This window comes from Falco peregrinus, chromosome 11 (assembly GCF_023634155.1).
Source record: "Falco peregrinus isolate bFalPer1 chromosome 11, bFalPer1.pri, whole genome shotgun sequence".
NCBI classification, from domain to species: Eukaryota; Metazoa; Chordata; class Aves; order Falconiformes; family Falconidae; genus Falco; species Falco peregrinus.
In genome coordinates, this window is record NC_073731.1 from 12,046,415 (window position 1) to 12,065,635 (window position 19,221).

Here is a 19,221-nt window from a genome sequence, read left to right on the forward strand (position 1 = left end):
TCGCACACCTCTCTGTACCTGGGGAGCAGATTTTCCGTATCTCCAGACTGGTTTTGTACGAGTTTGACTCATTTTTTGAAAAGTCAGAAACAACAACAACATAAAACGTTTAAGAACCCCATGTGGTTCAGTTCTGGTATGGAGTTTTCATGGCCATTGGCCAAAGTAAACTGAACAGCTGTGGAGACTGTGTCTTCTTCCAAGACGCAGACAAACTTTTGTTGTAGCGGTGACATTCCACTGCTGCCTGGCCCCAGGCTCAGCAATCCGGCTGTGCCAGGCTCCCTGAACAGGAGGCTCTCGGAGCGCTCCCTAGCTCCCTGTCAAGCTCTCTGGGGTTCCTGTAAAGGCAGTATTTTACCCAGTTGGCTGCTAGCCAACTGTGCTGACAAAAGCTCAAGTTTGAGGTTCTCTGATGCTTAAGTCAATACCCTGCCCCAAGCGCCTCTCCTGTCTCCATGTCTAATCCCGTATGTCTCTCAGTGGCTCCCTCGCTTTCCCCTCTCTCTGGTCCAAGCCCTGAGCTTCACTGCCTGCCTCAACAGGCACTCCAGAAAAATCAGACACCCCACCAGAGCTCCCCGACCTCTGCTTCCTCCTTCCCCCTCACCTCCTGCCTTGCACCCTGCTCTCCTTTCCTCGTCCACCGAGTAGGTCACCGTCCCAGCCTTCTGGCGTGCAGCTACAGCACAGCACAACCACAGTTCTGCCTGTATATAGGGAGGGCAAGTCTGCTCCAGGAAAAGGAAGGGTGTGGTGAATCTAGGGCTCCTTCTGGGGCAGAGTGGTAGCTGTTACGTGGAGTAAGTTTTATGCAGTAGACAACTCGACAGCTTCACCAAATCTCTGGTTAAATACTGGAGCAACAGAGCTCAGGCTTCGGCCAAACAAATTCAGGTGTGCATCTCCAGAGCGTGCCCGTGAGCCACCCTCTTGTTTCACAATGAGGGGCCACAGGCTTCAGCAGCCTTCTCACGTTTGCCGAGAGACGTTTTAGGGCACCAACTACTTCTTATCTGGATGCTGGCTAGAGAAGTAAGAATGCAGAGGGAGAAACAAGAACCTCTTGCCCGCATCATTGCAATATTGGAATGACCATCCAGCATTATTGCCTCTAGACGGCCAAAGTCTTTATTCAAATATTCACTTTTTCTAATTTTCTCATGACAGGGATTTTTATGTACGGCTGTTCCGGGCAGCCCAGGAAGTCTCAGAGTCCAGGCTCTGTTCCTCTAAGTACAGAACTGTCCTAGGAAACAGTTCCTCTTCCAGACACTTTGCCATGTAGTGGATTTCAGTGAGATTTCACCAGCGCACCCAGGTTAAGCATGCCTTCACCTTGCTCAGGCTGGCAGCAAACAGGAACGCGGCACCGAGCTGCACAGGAGCACACCTGAGCGCGCACGTGTCCTGCCTTTCTTCAGGTCCCGGTGACGTTAGATCAAAGGAGTTTTGATTAAAGCAGGCAGCACTGAGTCATGGATTCTAAACCAGGCTGTAATTACAGAGAACTGCTTTAGTCACTGTATAGACATAGGATATATTAGTTTCCCGTTTAGTTTTTCCCCTGGCTTTGTCTCCATATAGCAAGAGAACTGCCGATTACAAGCCTCATGCTTTACAGGGTGATTAAAGAAACAAATGCCCTTTCCGGCTGTAAAACAGGAGTCCTTTGAGTGAGCTGTCTAGACAAGGAAAAATATTTGGAGCTTGGACTTTCTCTGTAATTTCCCATACACTGAAAGATCCAGTCATGTTCAGACTGTGTACTTTTTAAAAACGGAACAGTCTTCTGTGGCTATATTATATACTAAATTAGGACACTTGCTACAATCACAGGTTTTGTTTCTGCAGCTTTTTAGTCAATGACCTTAGTTTACCTTTGGAGAAGCAGCTGCATGATCCATTCCCCTACCTGCTTCATTTAACATTTAGCCATTAAGTAAGAGAAACACTGTAATTTAGGTAATTCTAAAATTCCCAGTTGTCGTTTCTCCTGTCTAGGCTTATAACAGGGTAACTGTCCTGTGGCTCAGGAATCTTTGTTACTAAACTACAGTTGGTCACTGGAAATACAAACACTGCATTATTGTCTGTTGTCTTAAATTCCTGGCTGTCAGTCCACCATTGTTTACTCATTTTGAATTCCTCTTCTTAACTTTTCTTAGCAGGGTTTTCTGAATAAGAGATATTCAGATCTTTTGACCAGGTATGTGCAACTGACCTCATGAGGCTAAATATTAAAATTGGATACGTTATGCAGGTACAGTGAACAGCAGCAAGAGGGAGGGACCAGAAAAACACAACTATAAAGAATCTGTATCTTCTTTCTCCCAGTGACTCCATCATCTGTGGAGTCCGTCCCAGTGACTGCATCATTTTAGAATTCTGTCATGGTGACTGGAAAAGGAAAGGGTATCAAAGGTAATACCTGACCTTTGACAAGGTCTTTAATACAGATACGTTGCTTATTCTTGTTGCTAAATTAATTCTACTAGAGAGGTTTTGTGCTAGACTTTGGTAAGTTCAGTATGGAGAAACCACCCAAATTTTCATATTCAGTTCCTTGAGAATAAGCATACTGGCTACTGTATTATTTGCCAAATACAAACAACCCTTACTAAGATAAATTCCTTCAATATTTTTCCACTGTTGTTTAATAAATCAAGATATAAAGACCATCAAAACCTTTATTTACAAAACCATCAAACTAAATAAATTACTGTGCCTGTTCCATCTGCAAGTACCTTTTTTATAGGTCCCCTAGATTTTGGTCTATGTAGCACATACAGGTTTTGCATGAATTTTGTGTTTTAGCTGAAGGTTGTTAACCAGTGGATCAGTTCAGTAGGAGAGGTGTATTTTCCATCACTTAAACATCCTAAAGTGAAATTAGATGCCTTTCTGAAAAAGATGTTAAAATTCCGGAGTTTACTCTATTGGTACAGAAATTGCCTGAAACAGTTTTTTAACCTATTTTAGAGGTTGTGGGTAGTCTCTTCTGGCCTTAAAAAAAAACTATATGCCATTCTAAACCTGTTCAAACCCCAGCCATGGTACATAGGAAAAGCTGGTTTTCAAGACCCCAAAAAGCTGCTCCCTGAGGCAGATGGAAGCACGTGTGAATGAATTTGAGCGCTTGGGGAGCAAGAGGGCAGCACAACAGGTAACGTGTGTGGACGGTGATGACGTGCTGCTCAAATTTGGATGGCCTGGGGAGCTGTGACCATGTGGTTCGAAGACTGAGAATTAAAAGTAAAAACGTCCTTGCTCGGTGGGCACTGTCAGGAGAAAAATGAGGTGCTTCTTTGTTGACTTTTCTAGGCCTTTGTTTGACACAGCTGTGAAGAGCTGGAGGAGCAGACAGGACTATGTTTGAGCCCTAATCTCTCCTTCCAGAAAGACACAACACAGCCCTCTGCGGCGATGCAGGGTTCAGTCCCACCAGCTCTTTAGTTCAGAGAGTGCCTAAGGCTCGCACTGGAGGTGGCTCCATCACATGAAGGTCTACTCTAATGTGCACAACTAACAATAGTACCCCGACAAATCAAAAGTGAATCACTTTATTCATCATTTAAAATGTAATTACCCCCAAGGCACAGTGCAGAAGGTAATTCCAAGCAGACAGCAGCCTTACAGTCATAATGGTTTCTAGGAATGAAATATAGCAATAATTTCTCTGCTTCAAACTGCAGGGGAATTCAGAAGGCAGAAGGTACTAATCCTAGTGTGCTGGCAGGTTCCCAGTTTCAGTTAATGTTTTTCCTTTTGAAAAACACACCATGACAACTTTAATGACCACAGATGGTCAGGGCCTTGGGTTTAGGTCTTTCTTCGAGTGCAGATAAAAATAATACATTCCTAGCACTTGTAATATGCTTACAAAAATAAGCCACATTCTGCCACAAGCAGCTCTGCTTCGCTATAGTTTAATGGGCAGCTGAGTCAAGGAACAGACTTACTCATGCAAGTGACTCTTGTGTAAAGCCAGCAAACCACAACAGGGAACTACAAATGGAAGGGCCAGCACAGAATGCAGACGTAATTACTTCACCTACCTGAGTAAGATTATTCATATCTGTAAACTTACAGGATTAAAGCCAGAAGGCTCAGTTCACAGATACTTACCACGTACACATACACCTTGAAATTTTCTTCTGTGCTGAGAGCCAGAATGAGATCTGTGCAGCACTTCCGCACAGTGGTTGCAACCCAACCCTTGAACTCTTCTTGTAGGCACAATGGGTTCTGTTGCACACGTCGTTAACTGTAAATGCTACACTGGAAGAATCTGTAAGTCAAAGAGATGGTCATATTTAAACTATGTCTTACTCTGTGGTATGTCACATCACGCCATGATTGGCAGGTTTGGTGGAAAATATAGGAGACAGTTGACCAAAACTGTTGTCTGACATAAGATATTTCCTACAAAGTTAACACTGAAACAATTTCTTAAATCATACATCTGCTTACATTAAATTTTTGTCTTGTCCTTTGTGTTTTCCTTCCCAATGTATAGAGGGGCATCACTGCATCTGTTGGCAAAAACGGTCCATCTGTTGTTTTTCTGCACTCTTCATGAATGTCTGCCTTTGACTGTCACATGGCCTCTCTGACGTTAAAATTCTTCCTTACAGATGTTGATGAATGTGCAAACGGCACAATATGTGGCAGTCACGGGTTCTGTGAAAATATGGATGGCTCCTACCGCTGCCTCTGTTACCAAGGGTATCAGGACACTCAGGATGGGCAAGGGTGTACAGGTGAGTTCTTATGTGCAAGTAGTCATTCCTGCAAGGTCCTAGTGAGCAAAATGCATTTCTTCACAAGAACGTTTTTGTTTTCCATCATTTTGTAAAAGTTGTACCATTTACTAGTAAAATAAGGTTGAGCTGTGCTTTACTCACTGAACTTTGTGCCAGATGGAAACATAATTGCATATCTGTTTAATGAGAACCTGTTATTAAGGTTGAATGGAAACCAACAGCAAATAAGCTGAGCCACTCATTTTATCTCTTAAAAAAAAGAAAACCCACTATTTCTGCACGTCAGGACTATTCACAAATATAAATTGTAATAGATTGAATTTAATACTTTAGCCTATTTAAATGCAACATCTGTTTAGTCTCTTAGCTGAATAACCAGAACTCTGTGCTACCCCCTACAGGAAATAACGTCTGGCATGTGGTACAGCCAGTCTGAATTAGATGGCACACCTCCCTAGGCACAGCAGAGTTGAACTGATTTTAACATTGGCTTCGAGCTCCAGGAAAGACACCTATCACCATGAAAAGATGTGAGATTTTTGTAGATATGTAAACACTGCACATTTCTCTTGTGAGTAATAGGTTTCCAGATCTGTTGTTAATAGTGATGATTGGACCTGAGAACCATCTGAGGCAGCACAAGTTTCTAATATAAAATTAATACCAGATCAAGGAAAGGTATTCATTACGCAATTTCTTAAGCCAGACTCAGGACGAAACACATTTACCACAAACAGAGACCTGAACAGAATAACAAACAGAGAGGAGGAGGTAGAAGTTTTACAGAAGTGTTTTCTAATATATTAAATAGTTTTATTACAAAATTCTTTATGCTGTTTGGCACTTAGTTTGCAACATACCAATGCGTATTTTTGCATACAGTGACTTTTCAAGAATGGAAACAATTGAAGCACAGAAAGAAACAAAAAAGACAGAAAGCAAAAAGCTGGTGTGAAACCAAATTTAATTTTGAGTTGCCAGTGAAGTGATTCTGCACCATAAAATAATACCTTAGATTTTTTTCTTGTAATCACTGTATAATATAAAATAATCTTTAAAATCTTGATGCCAGTTATCTACCAAAACAATTTTAGGAAAAGGTAAGTTTGTTTAGTTCCTGGTCAGGCAACATCCCCACAAAAAAGGCTTATTCCTTATGACAGGAATCGAGAAAAAAAAACACAAAGAAAAACCTAAAAGTGCTGAGCAAACAATAAGTTAAAATGCATATTTATATAAAACTACGCAAAAATGCACTTTCATTCATATGACTAGATTTTCATTCTTGTTGGATAAGAGGAAAAAAGGATAAATCATTGCCTCACAAGTTGTACTTTAGGCAACAGTTACAGAAATGTCTGAATTGCATTACATAAATTATAATTTTCAAATTCTGTCATCAGTAGACAAAGTAGATTTTCAAATGTAAACTTTAGCAACTGAAAAGAGAGTGAAGTTAAATGATCCTGACAGTATTTGGTAACCCTTGTTTGAACAGCAGACAACGTTCAGGATAGACTAGTTAGCAAGTATATAGAATCCATGCTAAAAATATGTGGGGTTTTTTGGGAGGTGGTCTGCAGTGTTCAGCAGGGGTTCCCTCGGTGACCTGGGGATAATTCTTGTCGGTTCCAGAGCAGCCGAAAATGGGATTTTGAGGAGAAAAGGGAATTCTCTTTTCATAGTACAGTCTGAATCGCACCATAACCTACTCATTTTGCTCCATAAGTTCAGTGGAAGTTTGATAATAAAGATAAGAAAACAAATGAATTTAGTCTGAATCTTAATCCCAACATAAGGGTAGGGTACAAAGAAAAGCAAGTATTTAAAAATGAGCAAGAAACCAAAAAAAACCTGGAAAAAAAAAAACCAACAAAAAAGGAAAGCCCAGTGTTCTGCTCTGCAAGCAGCACCTAATCAGCACCAATAGTCTATAAACTGTACTGTAGCTTTCAGGGGCCTTTATTTCAAAAGACTGACTACTTGTTTATGAATCCACTTAGGTATTAGTGAGTTTTTAATCCTTCCCCAGAGATCACATCTGTAATCTGGCAGACAATATTGGCACAGATACAGCAGATAAAAGAACAAACTGTCAGTAATGGGTCTGAATTGATTTATGTTTGGGATTTTTTCCCCAGATGTGAATGAATGTGAAATGCTGAGTGGAGTATGTGGCGAAGCCCTCTGTGAAAATGTCGATGGGTCTTTCCTGTGCCTGTGCTCTGACGAAAACCAGGAGTATGATCCGATGACCGGACAGTGTCGCTTCCGTGCCTCACCAGGTAAAACGCCAGCAGATTTTTGCATGCTTGGCACTATTTCCACTGCATATGTAACCAGTGGAAAGGTAATCTTGGTTTAAATGCCGGTGTCGATTTAACTACAACAGAAAAATATCAAACTTTGTCTTGACCGTACATGGATGAGAAGAGGTGTTTCTAGGATGGAATGTTATCAGTGAATCATCAGCAGAGAAAATACAGCAGAAACACCTTCTAAATTTTATACATCAACAGGCTTGGTAATAATAATGAACAATTACAGCTGTTAAGAGTAAACAGTCTCATTTGCTGTACTGTTAACAGTGAAATGTGATATCGAATCAAATCTATGGCCTGAGTGATTTTACTTTTTGCAAATATCCACTAGTACACTTGGGTAATGTTTAAGGAAGCATATGCTTAAAAAAATACTTGTATATAGCAGTGTCCTCTTAGCATTTTCTAGTCCTAACATAAGTCCTCAGAAAAGGTAGTTGGGAAAGCAAAAAACCAAAACACTGAATTGTTGTTGGTCTCTTGGAGTGCCTTTTTGAGTGCTCTTGATTGGTTTACTTTGTCTTTTGTCCTGTTTTTCCTAGTAGTCCATTGTACTGGATTTGTGGGCTTTTGGTTTTGGGTGTTGCAAATACTATTGGAAATACACTCATTAAAACATAGTTTCGAACTCTTAAAGTTGCCCTCACATTTCTACACTGATCCAGTTTGGAGAAAGGAACAGGCCCACAATAAGGAGCAACAGAGTACAATAAATGAAGGAATTCACTTGCATGGCATTTTTCCCCCTCCAAAATGCGAATCTTGGTATTTGTATTTTGCTCTTACACTGCAGGTTGGTCTAGCTTCTGGAAAGTTTTAGAATAACTGGTTCTGGAGCCAGGGTGCAGACTCTGCAGCTTACAAGGCTGTGGCTATTTTCTCCTATCACTCACAGTCTTTCAGACTTGTAAACAAGGTTGAAGTATCTGTGACCTAATTGCAACAAGTATTTTTATCACTGAATGTAGCACTCAGCAGCACTCAAGAAGTCACCTGTGAAATATCACTAACAGCTGTTTGACAAACATTTGCAAAATGTTGTGAGAAAGATTCAGGCTTACAGGAGCTAGTTTCATGAAGGAGGAATGAAAAAAAGTAAGATGGCTGAAGCAGCAGAGCAATGCCCAGTGGTACGGCCTTCATTCCTGTTTGCAAGGGAAAATACTGCAGTACCTTTCCACCATGAAGCAGATTAGCTTAAATACCTGCTGATAACTGCAGTAGTAGCCTTTAAAATTCTTCCATGAATTTATGGAATAAGAGTGTTTATATTACCAAGATTTGCAGGAGATGCAAATACCATCTTCATTTTGGTACTGTGAGGAGAATTTGGTACTTGGGAATTCAGCTACTTGTCAAAACAAAACCAGAGCTAAAGAAAAATGAGCAGAGGACCTGGGCCCCTGTAAAAACAAGTCAAGTCCAAGGAGCATTCAAGGACATACCCAAATGTTACTGTGGGGAGGGAAGGGATGAAAAACCCAGTGACAGATTGTACTGTCAACAGATTAATACTCTACTGTCAGTACTAACTCCATTTTGTTGTCACCAGTGGACATAGCTTTACTGTGATCAGTTTGGAAAAAAGCCGTTCTTCCTTTCCCTCCAGCCTTCATCAGGCTCTACCAAAATATGTGCTTTAATCTTCTCTGGTTAGGTCATCGAGGAGGAAGATCTCACATAGGAGACCAGAAGATGTGCAAATTAGGACCCAGTGAGATGTACTTGACACCATATGCTCTTGAACTAGAATAAGGAAAAGTGGCAGTACTAGAAACAGAGATATCACTACTTACTCTCTTACTTTTCTTCCACAGTAAAAGGAGGAAAGCACTGTTGTTAGTTCTTATTAAAAAGAATTCTTGCTTTCCTGTACATCCTGCAGCCTTGCTGGGTGTTTTTTTCTCTTACCAGTTGGCTTCTGTTTCTCAGGACCTCAGAGACTGACCAGTCAATGGTGACACTGCCCCATGTACCACTGGATTTGACATTTCAGGAGATGACAGTACACATTTCATTCTTCTGCATCTGCTGACTTTGCTTGTTCCTATTTTGTTCTGGGAACCAATGGGTAGCCCTTGCACATCTGTCAACTGAAGGGGGGGGGGGGAAATCAGTCCTTTCCTCCCCATTTGTAAGTGACATAAGAGCCACGTGCTTGGTGCAGGATGAGCAAATAACAGCTATGTTGGTTTGCCCAACAATGAGTACTTCAGCCTCCCCTGAGACCAGCTACAGCATGATCATATAGGAATAGCATGCTATCTCCCCACAAAGAACCATGGAATCAACCACACATACTCAAGTCAGGTGCAGTGCTTTGAGAGCTCCCCTGGTGCATGTGGACATCGTCTGTCAGCATGAGCTTGTATCATGCCTGTTTTCAGAAAGGAAGAATTCAATCAGCATTAGCCTGTTGCAGATATCTATAGCTCAGTGTGGTTTACTCAGCTTTTGCTTATTTCTCATTTTGTACTTTTGTGCAAAAAGAAATGCTTATACACCTCATATCAAGTGTGAATAGGTGAAAATTGTTTAAATGTTACTTTCATTTGGGAACTCTTTTGCATATGGTTAAAGGCTGTTAGCTTTGCGGAATGCTGTGTGTTTACACTTTACTTGCCATTAGGGATCTCAAGACTTCCTTCCATTTAGATGAATTTTCACCAAGTGAAATCTGTTGTTAGCTGTGTCCTGCATCAGTCCTCAGTGTGTGTGTCAGGAATGCTAGCCCACCTTGTCATGTTCCAGTAACAAACAAACAAACAAAAAATTGTGTAAGGTTAGATTGTCTTACTCCCCTCCTCTCTGCCCTGCCATTAAAAAAATGTAGTAAATGCTTCCAGAGGAAGAAAAGATAAAGGAGGAAAGAACTCTCTTTTGTATTAGATGAAACTTTGCTGTTATACATCTTCGTACCTAAGAGAGAAAAGAAAATGCCTGGTTTGGGTTAAAGTCCTCTCATGTATTCTTTTAGCAAGATATATAAAGCCAGTTATGATGAATTCCTAGCAAGTATCAAGCTGAATGACATTTGATTAATTATCCATATTAACATGGGTTTATTTGTTTCTACATAAGAAAAAATGCATGTTCTAGTATGCATCTAAATTACTAATACATTATGAATGTACCTAATCACGTTGAATCCAGAAGCTATAAAGCATAGTATATATTTGAGGATTATAATTGGTATGATTTAAAATGAGAACTGCAAACAAAAGTGTGGGTGTAAACAGAAGCATATAAGCAGGAATCTGGCTTACATATACAAAGGTCAGTGAGCTCACAAGTTTGGGTTACAGCTCCGCCACTGCAAAGAATCCCAGTGAGAGAATTCTGCTAAGGTGCCAGGGCCCACTGAGCTACCTACAGCTAATTTAGATATTGCTTTCTCCTGGATACATGAAATGTGACCAGTTATTTACAGCAAGATATTGAACAGTCTTTACTAGGCTTTATAAGTAAAAATCACAGGCTTGGTATCTAGCCATGAGTACCTCCTAGACTGATTTGTATTAAAACAAAATCAGTGCCCCCCTGCATCTAACCAACCACCAGCACCAAAAATTTGAGGCTGCCAAGTAACAGTTTGTAAATCTTATCCAAACAGCTTCCTCAAGACTAAAAATTTGGTGCCCAAGTATAATTTCTAAATTTCCTAAACTTTAAGGGCTTTCTAAATGTTAAGACTTTAAAGGAAACTCTTCATATTTGTTTGGGGGGGTTTTATGGCGGTGTGCACCGTAATGGTAAATAATGATCTGAATTTCAGTCATCTATGAACATTGTCTTAGATACCATTTTTAAAGGTGCATCACTTGCACTAATCCCTGATTTGTACATATGCATGTATATGCATATACACTGCACACACACACACGTCAGGTGGTGTAGCTTGCCGCATGTGGAGCCAACTGGGAAATCTAAACAAGTACACTCTGACGATAGGCACATACCGATCTGGTTTTACTGTCCTTTTGAAAATCAGGTTCTGAAAGTGTGTGTTACTCAAGCTGTTTGCTCAGTTACCAGAGTCTTTGCTGAGGTTTTGGAAGTGATGATTTTTCACTGTAGCAACCACCTTACTGATTCCACCTGTGAGTAACAGGCATTGGTACACAGTTCTAGCATTTAAGATCCCATCCATTCCATATGTTTTGGTTTTTTCAGGTCACAGTTGCTAACAGGCCACCATTTATGCAAATATTTAAGTATGCTGAAGTCTAAGCATATGCTAATATCCTGATTATCCACTGAATCCTATATTACTAATGCACATTTTTGCACCAAACACACGCTGAAGCATGTTCTTGGATCAAGGTTACACTAAGGTATATAAATCTATTAATAATAAATACTTATTAAAATCTAGCAACAACTATAAAGAAATCTCTCCTATAGGCTGTTAATGGAACAGTCATATCAACAACCTGATAAAATTATGTTCCTTTACCAGTGCGCTTTAGGTAGAGATATTTTGCATTTTCTAACAACAAAAAACCCGGAACAGTGATACAAAAAAAAAAAAAGTATCCATTTCCAATCATGTTTTGTTACCTAGTGAAACTACTTTCAAAAACGATCTCTTTAGAAATGGTTAATGTATGAGAGAGAAATTATAAGCTTGTAGACACAGACTGGCCTTGGTTTAAAAAAAAATAATGAAAGATTTGTGTCTCATTTGCTTTCCAAACATTCATGACGCCTGTTTGACTAACCCTCAGTCACAGCTGTGTAAACAACAGACTTTTAAGCTGCTGAACAGATAATGGGAGGAAAAACCAACACATCATATGTAAGATGGGAATAAACAATGACATGATGAGACTGTCTCCCCTTCCTCCTGGGGCAGCTTCTGGTGTTCTTTCTCTGGTACATGCCTTTTCTCCTGGTGAAGATTTGGCTTTGATTCAGTTAGAGAGATGGCAAAAGGCCAAGGAAAATTATAATTTGGTGGCTGAAGTACTGCTCTCTCACCTTGGAATAACAGATTTAGTTCAGTTGGGTTTTTGTGACACATGATAGTCTTAACGTAGTTCCTATTGGATAGCAGCTGATACCACAAAACCACCGCACTTTATGAAATTGAGCACATGATGGAAAATTGTAACTATCTGGTAAGGGGAGACCACAGGCTAAACTAACAAAGATGAAATCAGCACTCAGCTGGGTCTTTCCTTTAATGTACAACTTGGTTACCTTGGTGAAATGGCAAAGGAGATTTTGCCTTGCAGGTGGCAACATTGTACTAAATTTGAATAGAGGTGTCTTTCAGCGCCTCAACCTCCCACAACAGAAACGATCACTTTTCTAAGGAAAATAGAAATAAATCCAATTATCTGTTTGGAATTAGAAGCCAAAAGAACTATTGCACATGTTCATACTATTGAAGTGCAATAATAATTCAGCATTTGTTGAACAATCACCGTCTTCAAGCTCCTACCTCACAACCATTATTTTTTAAGTGGACAGGATCAGAAAAATCTGTCCTACAGCTGGCGTAAAGAGGCTGAGCTTGACCACCAAGAGACAGGGGCAGACAGATGAGGTGCTCAGGTGAACTTGGCTTGCCCAGGTGTACCGATACCTGTAAGTGGGCCAGCCTTTGGCTCTTTTTTGAAAAGAACTGCAAGGTAAACAAAGGTAGTTATATGCCACAACTCTTTGGGTCTTACTAATCTTCTAGCCTTTTGAAATGCACTGTCACTGAGGTATGAAATAAGGTTTTGATTTCCACCTGGACATGTGTTAACTGAGAAATGTCTCAAGCCTGGCATATTGTGCAAGAGCCTGGGTAGAAAGGAATGAAATCTCAAACAATGGAAAATCAGCCAACATGCAATACATTTTAGTAGGTTTTTGTGAATTAAACATTTGTTAAGTGTTAAGCACAAAGAATTTCCTAAGACAAAAAGGAAACTAGTCACCTTGAGATTTATGTGTCCTAAGTTCCTGAACAAAGTTTTGGGTTTGATTAATAAATGTGAGCATTTGTAGTTTTAGAACTCAATTACTTTATGGACAGCTTATGAAGTTTTTCATGTTGATCAAGTGTGAATAACAATCTTATGTGATAGTTCCCACTTCTGAGCTGTTGATGAGAATTATTGTGGAAGTGCAAGGTTAGAGAGACAAAGTTCTGCAAACACAGAAGCTTTAACTAGGTATTTTTTTCCAAACTCACTTCTTGGTGCACTTTAGGAGTGCCTTGCTTTCAGAAGGTCTTTGACTATTAAAGGGGTCTTTATTGGATCTATGGGAATAGACTGTTTTTGCCTCCAGTCCTTATAAATATTGTGAGAGGACCCACTCAACTGCTAAAGACAGAAGATCTGACTTCTTGGCTGGATGCCTATTTTAAAGCAAAGCACAGAGTCAATTAACTTGACATCTGCATTATATTCCTCTGCTTACCGTGAAGTCAGTCAGTTACTCTTGCAAAATCGTAAAGGGCCTTGTATTCAAGTGAGGAACGTGCTTTTATCCAGGGAAATTAAAAGGGGCTGGAAATGTTCATTCTTTTGAAAATCATGCCGCCTCAGTTTGTGCCTGAGCTCCCTATCTGTAAAATGAGGTTGTAATGTTTGCTTACCTCTGTGAAGAGCTTCCAGATTCATACGTGAAAAGCACCATGTCAGTAGTTAGGCATGGTGGTTGAATAGCTGAGCTGTCTACCTGAGATAAAATAAGGTTTTAGTTCCCACGTGGATACATGCGTTACTGGGTAAGTATCTCAAGCCTGGCATATTGTGTGGGAGCCTGAGTAGAAAGGAATGAAATCTCAAACAATGGAGAATCAGCCACCATACAATAGTTTTTAGTTGGTTTTTGTGAATTAAACGTTTGTTAAGTGCTAAGCATAAAGGATTTCCCAAGATAAAAAGGAAACTAGTCACCTCGAGATTTATCTGTCTTACCTACCTGAGAGCAGGTAGATCGTGCATTGCTTAAAAAGGAAAGAATGTGAAGAATCCCTTTGTGGACAAGTTGGAGAACAAGTCTGAAAAAGTCAAAAGGAAGGTTATCAATTTCCATCATTCTTCCTAAGAACAAAAAAGTTAAAACCAAAATTTGTGCTTAACCATTTTGTTCCCTGCTTGATGACAATGCTGTTCTTCACTATGGAGAAACTGAGGTACCATGGCTTTTCTGATTCTCCTGTAAAACTGGTTCATTTCTTGTCATCTTATGTGGTTTATGTCTTCTTTTTGCCTTTAGAATTACCAATAGAGTCTGATCAACATGACGATGGAAGGAAGGAGTGCTACTACAATCTGAACGATGCTAATTTCTGTGACAACGTACTGACGTCCAATGTAACCAAACAAGAATGCTGCTGTACCTTGGGTGCTGGCTGGGGTGATAACTGTGAAATCTTCCCATGCCCTGTCTTCGGAACTGGTAAGAGGATGTCTTCTGTCCCTGTGCAAGCTTTTGAAGCATTGTGTTTATATTAACAGTAGCACGCTTTGCCTTCAGAGAAGGCTTGCCCGTTAAATCCCATATGCTGTACTATTTAATCATGACTTCTCCATGGGAGACTTCCATGGAGGAAAAGTTAACAGGAATAATTCATACCTGGTGTAAATCCATTGGCTTCACTGCAGTTACCCTAGGGATAAAAGCAGCCTGTTACTGAACGGCATTATCTCCAACTGATTTTAAACAAAGATGGATTCTCACAGAAGCTTTTTCCAGTTGCTACAGTAACATGTTAGATTTTTCCCACAAGCCGGAAAACAAAGGTAAGCAGTACAGTGTTTTTGAGTCTGCAGCTATTTGTAATGTTTTTTCTACAGCACTACGAATTACTGATATATATTGTGACATTAGTTTTACATTTGCTACTTACTGAACAATTCAGTTAATCATGTTGTCTGCAGACTGTTGTTTAACCTCTAAATATTGAATTAGAAAAACATAGCCATATGATATTTGTCACAAATATTGAAAACAGTACTTGAAACATAAACAGTGATGGCTGAAATTCAGAATCTGGCTGGAAGAAATCACATAAGAGAGAACATGTGTAAACTTTCTGAGATTAAACACTAAAGATTACTTTTCACACAAATGTATCATGTTTAATTCCTGTTTTAACTACTTTAGAATCAGCAAAACTGAAATGAAATGTGCTACAAAAAGAGTCTCTCTGCTTGGATAGGTTTATTTGGTTCTGTATGGTCTCCAAGCCACTTGAAATAATTTCCCTCTCTAATCCACACCATGTTCTCCTGTTGCAGTCAATTAGTGTTTTTGCTGTATAAGGACTGAAAAATGTGGACAGGGGTTTGTATCTCAGCTGGGGTATGTCTAGATGGCGCTTGCAGTATGGCTCGTAGAGGTCCATGCTAGCTTTAAAGATAATTTGGCTACCGGTATTGTTATAACTACAGTGAGCCACGAAACCCAGTAAGGACTATGTTCTCCTGCCAAGGAGCAAGAGAAATGAGTTTGTGTGGAGCTCTGTGATGCTGTGAGCACCCTAGCTGGGTTTTTCAAAGCTAGCTCTGCAAATTGAGAGCAGGGGAAAGCCGGGCTGTAGTGTTAGCACCCCCATTTAGCTAAAGGTGTGTGTGATTGCCTGATGGATGTGAGTAAGGCAAAACGTCACCTCAGATTTCTCAAAATACCCTGAAACACATATGTAACACACACGTACGTAACTTTTCTTTAACGACGTAATTTTTTGATTTCTTTCTCTCCTAGCTGAATTTACTGATTTGTGTCCTGAAGGAAAAGGTTTCATTCCCTCTGGAGAATCATCTTACGGGCTTCTTGCTCAGAATTACAAAGGTCAGTGCTGACTTGTATTAAGTTTAATTATTTCAGAAGTTCTGGTAGTTGATTGACTAGAAATGTGAGCCAGCAATGTAAACATACTAATGCAAATTTTATTAGGTGATAAAAACAGCTTGTGAGATGAAACATTACTAAAAATCATCGTTTGACAGATTGTTAAGAATGTCTCTGTAATATTCTGGTTTAATTAAGTGCTATATACTGTGAGAGTAGGTGCTGAGACCACAAACCTCAAATACTCATTTACATAGGAAACACAAAGCCACCTTAAATTTGTAAATAAATGCATGGGGAGTTGGAAAAGAGAAGAGAAGTTCTGTTAAACATTAGACCTACAGGTGAGAATGAATATAAAAACTGAATCAAGTCCAGCAATGGTATTTTCATTGCTTCATGAAGTAATTATTGAACAGAAGATTGTAAAGTATGAGTGATAGAAGTAGTTGGTGGATGTGGGTGGGAGGGAGTTGGCATCACTGAGAAGTAAGAGTGAGATCAGCAAAATTCCTTTCCAAGTTTGATAAGAAGCCATAAATATTAATAATTTCTGAGATTAATTTTTCTTGGCATAAACACCCTGTATTTGTGTTAGCTAAAATGAAGTCAAAGTATTCTCTTTGGATTACACAGCAGCTACAGGATCTTTAGAAAAGCACACATTTCATATATTCCTATTGGAATTGTTGTTTTACAAATCACCAACTAAATGGAGAAAGTACTGTGTGTTCATATCACATAAAAATGTAGTAAAATTTACTATTTTCTAAAGACCTTAGCAGAGGCATAGTATCACATGGTTGATGAGCATTTGTCAGAGTTGCTTCTAGCTAAATCACTAATCTGTCAGACCAGATTCTGAGAGATGACAAAAATTGGTGGGACTTGAAAGATCTTGGATTTTTTCCTAACAGTTGTTAGGTGTACTTCTTCAAAATACCCTTCCTCACTGAGTAGGACACTACTGGGTCGATTCTCCTGTCCAGTTAGTGAGTAGACCATGGTTGAGTTCAGTTCTTTGCCCTATGCATATTTTTGTGTTATCCTCAGCAGGTGTTTCTTTGTACCTGTAAAGCGCATGGGATGTGGAAAAAAACTAAAGGTTACAAGGGACTTAATATCCAGATTCGTTAGAGTAACGTGGGCATTTAAATGGGGTAATTGACATAAGACCTCCACTCTCTGAAGGTGTTTCTTTGTCCACCAACTTGGAAAAAAGAACGAAGTCCCATGGGATGGATCCAGACCCGAGACTGGTGGTGGCAGGGACCAGTGTTGGACAGACGCAGTTTACATCTAGACAAGTCATAACACTGTCACAGAGCCCATCTTAAAGGACATAACACTCTCTGAGGGTATTTTTGTTCAGGGATTGTGGCAGATCTCGATTTCTGTGTATTTTTGCGATGTAGATTTCGGACATGCTTTGTGTACAGTATGGCCAAATGTGCCTCAGAAAAACTCCCTTGGTTTTGTTGTGCTACCTCAGGGTTGATAATATCTCTAGCTGCCATGAATATTGCAGTGTGGAAATAGCTCATCAGGAAATATCTTTCACAAATCCTTGCCATAATAAGACTTCTTCTGTTTTCAGTAAGTTTATTTTGTAATAACCTTAGGAGTGGCACAAAGGACAAACAATAAATGGATAAGTACTTCTAGTAATGTGATCTTTCTCAGTTACACTAACTTGTATGTTCCTGTTGCTTTTGTAGGAGCAACTCCTGCTTTTTTAATTGGACTTATCTGTCAGAAATGAATGTACTCAGCTAGCTTTCCTTGATTCTACTCCCAGGCCTTCCCATTTTTCCCGACACAAATCCATGTTCCATAGGAAAAAGACTGATGCGTATATTGTTAATCTTTGCATTGTTCTCGGTGCTAAACAGTCAAACTTAAAATATTTAACGTTTGAAGCCACTCAGTGGCTGGAACAGTAGCTGTAAAAATAAATAGTTTTGTAGCCCTTTCAGGTCTTCTGGAAAAAGTAAGCATTTGAATAAGGCACCTTTAAAACTGCTGTACAGCTGGAAATGACAGCTTTGGGCTAAAATCTGTGTTGCCCCAGAGTAAATCTATAAATAAGACAGTGGATTAAGACAATTGATATTGAAGGGAGAATCACCTGCTTTACACTGTGCTTTTTATTGCCATTTTTAATACCAGCCTAGCTTTAACAGACTATTCTAGGTAGGTCTAGCAAAGGAAAAGTCCATTTGGAAAAAAGGAAGTGCATAGAATTCTGACAGCAACAAATACAAGACTGAGGAAAAATGTGTACATATGTGAAAAGCTGTATGTGACCCGGCATATATTTTTGAAGAAATCTCCTTGAAAATGTTTAGCCTCATTTGAGAGTGTGGTAGATTCTTTTTGTCAGCTGTCACTAGGTCTGTAAGTAGTTGCAGGCTTATATTTAGCAACGGACACAATTGTTCCTACGTGGTGGGAAGTCTCCACAGAAGTTGTGCATGTAGCTTTGAAAAATGAAATCACAAGCAGTGTGGATATGAAGGTTCCCTGCCATGTACAGCAGTCACCAAACTGTATGGAGAGAGGAGAGCAGACACAAAGTTCATACATAAGCGTAACTGCTTAGTAAGTTTTGTAATTAGATGGTGTGATGAAATTAAATCCATGGTGGGAATCCCTTAGGTAAAGCAAGTTATACTGGAAAATACAGGCCATATTCTTCATGTTTCCCCTGGAGCTAAGAGCAATGTGATACCAAAGGAAAGGAAAGGGGGCTGCAGATTCTTCCAGTCTCTGTGTGCCACAAGACTTACTCTGACAATAGAAAGGGAAAGTCATGGTCTACCAGTTTTCCCTTTCCCATTCTGGTTACAAGCACACCGTAGTCTCTTCCACACCATCTGTTTTTTTCCCCTGTGGATATCTGTGCTCCTGGGGTCCTCTGTTTAAAGCAAAGCTTGCTTGAACAGAGAAGTGTAAAGGCTTTATTCCATCTTGCTGCTCTGCGTGGCCTCATAACAATTACAGTAACACAGCCTTTAATGTGTTCTCCCCAGATGCTGACGAATGCCAACTCTTTGGACAAGAAATCTGTAAAAATGGCTTCTGTTTGAATACACAGCCAGGTTACGAGTGCTACTGCAAACAAGGCACATACTATGACCCTGTTAAGCTCCAGTGCTTTGGTAAGTTTATTTGAAGTGGTCTTGTCACTATAATGGTATGCAGATGGGCAAAACAAGCAGACTCATACAGCAGGACTCCCATCAGAAGTGCAGTATTCCGAGCAAGGGGAGGAACACCGGGCCTCCAAACTCCTGTAGCAGCTTTTTAAGAGGCATTGGGTCATTTCCCTTCCC

At 39.9% G+C, this 19,221-nt stretch overlaps 1 protein-coding gene across 13 annotated transcripts in view; it reads left to right on the forward strand.

The window, feature by feature from the left end:
* Nucleotides 1–19,221, forward strand: part of LTBP1 (latent transforming growth factor beta binding protein 1) — a 216,663-nt gene that overhangs the window by 177,712 nt on the left and 19,730 nt on the right. For all 13 annotated transcript variants that reach the window (XM_013300211.3, XM_055816603.1, XM_055816605.1 and 10 more), the window contains 5 exons: nucleotides 4,638–4,763; nucleotides 6,908–7,051; nucleotides 14,309–14,491; nucleotides 15,800–15,886; nucleotides 18,919–19,047. In XM_013300211.3, the coding sequence (XP_013155665.1) occupies nucleotides 4,638–4,763; nucleotides 6,908–7,051; nucleotides 14,309–14,491; nucleotides 15,800–15,886; nucleotides 18,919–19,047 (669 nt within the window). The remainder of the gene's footprint in view (nucleotides 1–4,637; nucleotides 4,764–6,907; nucleotides 7,052–14,308; nucleotides 14,492–15,799; nucleotides 15,887–18,918; nucleotides 19,048–19,221) is intronic.